The sequence below is a fragment of the Mus caroli genome, chromosome 17 (genome assembly GCF_900094665.2).
Source record: "Mus caroli chromosome 17, CAROLI_EIJ_v1.1, whole genome shotgun sequence".
Taxonomy (NCBI): domain Eukaryota; kingdom Metazoa; phylum Chordata; class Mammalia; order Rodentia; family Muridae; genus Mus; species Mus caroli.
The window spans coordinates 50,233,063-50,238,693 of NC_034586.1; the positions used below are offsets into that span (position 1 = coordinate 50,233,063).

Genomic DNA, 5,631 nt, shown 5'->3' on the forward strand with positions numbered 1-5,631 from the left:
GGAACTTACTCTGTAGACCAGGTTGGCCTAGAACTCACAGAGCCCTGCTTGCTTCTGCCTCCTGAGTGCTGGGAGCAAAGGAGTGCACCACCACGACCAATACCCAACTAACCTCTCCTCTTTGGTCACGCTTTCTTTTTCTCTGTAGTGATATGTGTGTGTGTGTGTGTATTTTGCTTGTATGTATGTCTATATACTACATGAGCACAAGGTACATACCAGAAATTTAGCTATGTTCATAGCTCACAAAAGCTGTCTTCTTTTCATGAGAAGTACTGCATTTAAATTATTTTTAGTTTTTACTTTTTGTGATAGCGGGGATTGAGATCAGGGCTTTATATATTACTTTGTATTCCAATATGGACACGTGCTATTTTGAACTGCATTCCAGCCTCTGCTTATTGTTTTGTATGGCAGAGAGAGCTAAGTTATTCACTGAGATCCCTTCTTTGCCATAGCTGCTGGGAATCTCAGTGGATTCTCTACAGGATTCTTGTCTTTATCTAAACATTTGCTCTGTAGTTTTCCCTTCTCTTTGTTCATTTGTTTCTTTCCTTCTTTTGTTCATTACTTCCCTCCCTCCCTCCTTCTCTTCTTTACTTATATTTTCTACTGTATTAACTGAAGGAGGGGGAATGAGTAGAAGACAGAAGCGGGAAGGAGAATCCAGTTTTTAGTTTTAGGGTACTATTGGAAAATTACAGACTGGGATGAGATGGGTGGGAGAGTGAGTCACACAGCATCCGCAGGATAGGCCCCTCAGGTGGCAGCTTGTGGACATGGCTGTGGGGCTGGAGTCATTTGACTCAATCAACCCTGGCAGTTTGTAACTGGTAGTGCTTCTTTGGCAAAATATCTTTGTTGAGGGAAAACAAGGACTGTGTAACTTCAGCTGGTGTTTGTCTCGGAGCAAGTGACCCTGCAGCTTTCCTTGCCTTGCAAGTCAAGATGCTGTCAAGGCGTTCCATCCTGTTGGCCCTGTGGCTTGCAGCCAGTGAGCATTGGCCCAGGCTGTAGGTCTCTGGCCTTTGCCCTCCCTCATTTCCAAACAACAGGAGAGATATATTTGCATCTAAAGTCAGAATCCAAGATAGCCAGTGTTCTCTTCTCTCTCAACCATCCCCTTTTCTTTCTTTTTCTGAGACCTGGTCTTTCTATGTAATTCAGGCCAATCTTTTTGTTGTTTTTTGAAAGAGGATCTTTCTGTGTAGCTGTGGCTAGTCTGAAACTCACTAGGTAGCTAGGGCTAGCTTTGAACTTGTAACAATCCTTACTGCCTCAGCCTCCTGAGTACTCAGATGGTAGCATGAGCCATGGTGCCCAGTTTCCAGTTCTATCCCTTTATATTTGAGAAAATAGGTTCACTGTCTCCTAGTTCATATCGATTTACCAAAAAACTAACCATTCAGTTGGATCCAGTTCCCAAGGGGCTGAGCTAGGAAAGAAGAGCTTATTTAACTCTGAAAATAAACACAGGAACTGGAATTTCTTGCTTTTAAAATTCATGATAAATCCCGTTTAGTTTTGTTTTAAGATGGAGTCTCGTGTAGCTTTAAACTCACCACGTACCTGAGGATGGCCTAGGCACTCTGATCCTCCTGCCTCCACTTCTGAGGTCTGGGATTCTAGCCAGGGCTACAATTGCTTCACACTTCATCTTTAGCACTGCAAACACACAGTGTTTACCTTTATTACAGCACATTGAAAGGATCAGTAACTTCTCCACATCCATAATGTATATGGGTCCCCTAGATGGTATTGGGCTCTGAGGGAATATTCCCTTTTCTGTTCCCCTTTTTTTTCTTTGGAGCCTTTGATTCTCAGGCTGGAATTAGAAGCAGTGAATTTGGTTTGTGGGCCCAGAGAACATGCACCTGGCATCTACAGACAGAGAAGGAGTGGAAAAAGACAGAGGTAGAGAAAGCTTCTGAGCCTGCGCTCCTGCCCTTGGCCTTATGTATGCAGAGTGGAGCCTGCTTTTTCTAGTGTTTAAGACTCTGAGAGCCTCAGCTACCTGTGGTGGCCTCAATGAGTCTCACTGGGCCTCTGGGTCCCTAGCAAGCAAAAATGGGAAAGAAGGGGAAACTGGAGGAGTAGAGTGGTGTGTGTGTGTGTGTGTGTTCAGTGCAGGATAGTCCAGACACTGCTCAGAATTGAGAGGTTGTTTAGCTCTGTTTAAAGGCAAGAAGGCAAGTTTTTGGTATCTAGGAGTTTGAGTATTTGACTTAAAGATTAGTTCTTCTATATGTAGCTAAGTTGGTGATTTCTCTTAAAGCTTAAGTATATGTGGGCTAAGGGGGGGGGGAAGGAAAGAAATAGATGTAGTATGGGATGTATTTGTGTGTGTGTCTATGTGTGTACGCATGTGTGTTTTAAATGCTAGATACGTGTTAATTACAGTACTTGAAAAGTTGAGGCTGAGAAAGAAGGGCCATGAGTTCAAGGTCAGCCTGGGAGACCCTGTTTCAAAAAACCAAAACTTGGACCACATAACTACAAACACACCATTAAAAAAAAGCCTTTCAAACTAAAGTTTGTTTTAAAAAAATGATTTCTTTGCAGCTCTTGAGAAAGTCAATTTTACAAAGAGGAAAACCTGTGGTTGAAGGCTCCTTGGAGAAGAAGCCGCCATTTGAGAAGCCCAGTATTGAACAGGTAAGCATATTTAGAGGAACTCTTTTTACATGCATTTAAGGCTGAAGGCCCTGCCAGGTTTTGTTTGCTAGGTTCAAACCTGGAACCAGTTAGTCAGCATATACCATTAAGCTACATTCTAGCCTGAAGATTTTATGCTTCCTTCAACATTTCTATATAGTTCTTGTATCCATCCCCACCTAGCTTCAAGATGTTCCTACAAATAGGGGCTGGTAAGATGGCTCAATGGGTAAGAGCGCTGACTGTTCTTTCCAAAGTCCTGAGTTCAAATCTCAGCAACCACATGGTGGCTCACAACCATCTGTAATGGGATCTGATGCCCTCTTCTGTGTCCCATGTACATGCCCAGTTTCATGAATATTCTATTCTGGCTTTTGTCTTTTGGGAGTGTTGTTCACTTAGACTCCACTCTGTATGTAGGAGAATTGAATAGAACATGTAGTTAGTAAGAACTCATAAAACGTGCCTTTTCATGCTTTTGAGATCTAAAAATGAAGGCTTTGTTTTTTTATTTGGCACTGTCTGAAAAAGCCTATTGAGGAGAGGGAGTTCATTAAAGATGTGGTAAACATTGTAACTGGGTGGGGGTGGAGGTGGGAGTTAATTCTAATCTAGTGATGTTTCTGTTGCTGTGATAAAGTACCTGATTTCTGCTGTTGTGATAAAATACCTGATTTCTGCTGTTGTGATAAAATACCTCATTAAAAAAACAACAACAACCAGTTTCTGAGAAAGATGTTTATTCAGTTTACAATCCAGATTGCAGTTCTTCATAACAGGAAGTCACAGTGGCAGGAACTCCAGGAAGCTTATCATATCACATTCACAGTCAAGAGCAGAAAGAAGTGAATTCATTTAGGCTTCCTGTGTTCAGTTTTGTTTACTTATGCTTAGGCAGATCAGAACCTCAGTCATAGGGAATGGTGCTACCCACAGTGGGCTGGCTCATCCCACATCAGTAAACTGGATTAAGACCCTTTGAAGCCATGCCCAAAGGCCATCCAGTGTAAACATTCACTCTCTAAGACTGTTTTCCCAGGTGATGACTGTAGGTCAAGTTGACAGCACTAACCATCACAATATGATACCAGCGTTGTTACAAATACATGACTTTTTGTAAGAATAAATTTTTCTTTTCTTTTTTCCTCCTCCTCTTCTTCATCTTTGGTTTTTTGAGACAGGGTTTCTCTGTGTAGCCTGGCTGTCTTGGAACTCACTGTGCAGACCAGGCTTGCCTCAATATCAGAGATCCATCTGCCTCTGCCTTCCAAGTGCTGACATTAAAGCTGTGCGCCACCACTGCCTGGCTGAGAATATGTTTCCTATTGATTCTAAACTAGTAAGACTTCTTGTTCTTTTATGTGACGAGATGGGAATGTTTTATAGAAAATTTAGATCAACCTATAACTTTCTCGGAAAAGTACACATTTTAGTGGTTAGTTCAAGACAAGGTAGTGTTTAGTGAAAGATAAGGTAGCAAACTTTTAAAAATTTCACAGACTGAAACATTTATCCCAGAACCTCATTTGTTTAAGGGGTTTTTGACCCCTTCCCATGTTTGTCCAGGATTTGTTCTTTGATGCTTCAGATTGAAGTGGGGGCAAAATGATAATTCTGATTTTTTTTCTCTTGTAACTTCTTCCACTGTGGCCAGAGGGGAGATTTCCCATGGTAGTAGTGATTCTTTTTAAGCAAAGGGAAAACTTTCTTTTCTCTATTGAGAAATTATCTTTTTTTTTGCTAATAACCACTGAGGTAACTGGCTGTATTCTGAGTTAATATGGTTATATAGCTTCATGAACATGCTGTATTTCCATCTTTTCAGGGTGTGAACAACTTCGTACAGTACAAGTTTAGTCACTTGCCATCGAAAGAGAGGCAGACAACGATTGAGCTGGCCAAGATGTTTCTGAACCGCATCAACTACTGGCATCTGGAGGCTCCATCTCAGCGGAGACTACGGTCTCCCAATGATGACATCTCTGGATACAAGGAAAACTACACAAGGTAACTGAGTTCATATCCTGCAGCCTGGCTCCAAAGAGGACCTTTCAAGGCATGAAATTACTATTCACTTCTACTCTGCTCAGTGACTCCATTCACTCAGACAGCATGCCTATGTAGTTTAGTTTCAAGTTCTAGTTTTAATTAATTAGTTACTAATGTATTTATATTTATTTGTCTCTCTGCCCTGCCAGGTATATGGGGGTTGTAGAAACTGGCTTGTAGGGATCGGCTCTCTCTACCATGTGATACAGAGGAATATTACTCAGTCCTCAGGTTTGGTGGCAAGAACCATTATCCTCTGAGCCATCTTACTAGCCCTGATGGTATTTTAGATAAATTAAATTAAACAGGGTTAATTTAACTTCTAGTTTTTATTTCTTCAATGTGGCTACTATGTGATTTACAACATCTACACGAGCCAAAGACACATGCCTTTAAATCCAACATTTGAGAGGCAGAAGCAAGCAGATCTCTGAAAAGACCAGCTTAGTCTACATTAGTGAGTTCCATATTATATGCTCAACCAATGCTATATAATAAGACACTGTCACAAAGAAAAAAATGTTAGAACATGGCTTATATTTTTTCATTTAACTTTTTGCTTTTAATTTTAATGATTACAATATCACATAGTATATTGGCATGAAGGATAAATTAGAAAACAATTCTGCATGTTCATTTTCCAAAATATAAAGGCTTACATTCATCTTCAGTTAAGTAGCTGTGGGAAGAAATGTCCATTTTTATCTCTTTCCATGATATTCATACCATGTATGGACTTGTTTGAGACAGGGTGTATGTAGCCCAGGTATCCTTGAACTCACTATATAGCCCAGGTGAATTCTGAGATTACAGGTGTGTGCCACCAATCCTGTGCTTGTAGCTCTTACTGGAGAAAATCAAGAAAAAAAGGGACAAAAGAGAAAAAGAAAGGAAGAAAGAAAGAAAGAGAGAGAGAGAGAGAGAGAG

General features: G+C 40.8%; 1 protein-coding gene across 1 annotated transcript in view; it reads left to right on the forward strand.

Annotated features, from left to right (window-relative positions):
* Kat2b (lysine acetyltransferase 2B) overlaps positions 1-5,631 on the forward strand; it is a 97,682-nt gene that overhangs the window by 52,845 nt on the left and 39,206 nt on the right. Inside the window, exons 4-5 of the mRNA XM_029470908.1 lie at positions 2,563-2,655; positions 4,481-4,662. Coding sequence (XP_029326768.1) covers positions 2,563-2,655; positions 4,481-4,662 — 275 coding nt within the window. The remainder of the gene's footprint in view (positions 1-2,562; positions 2,656-4,480; positions 4,663-5,631) is intronic.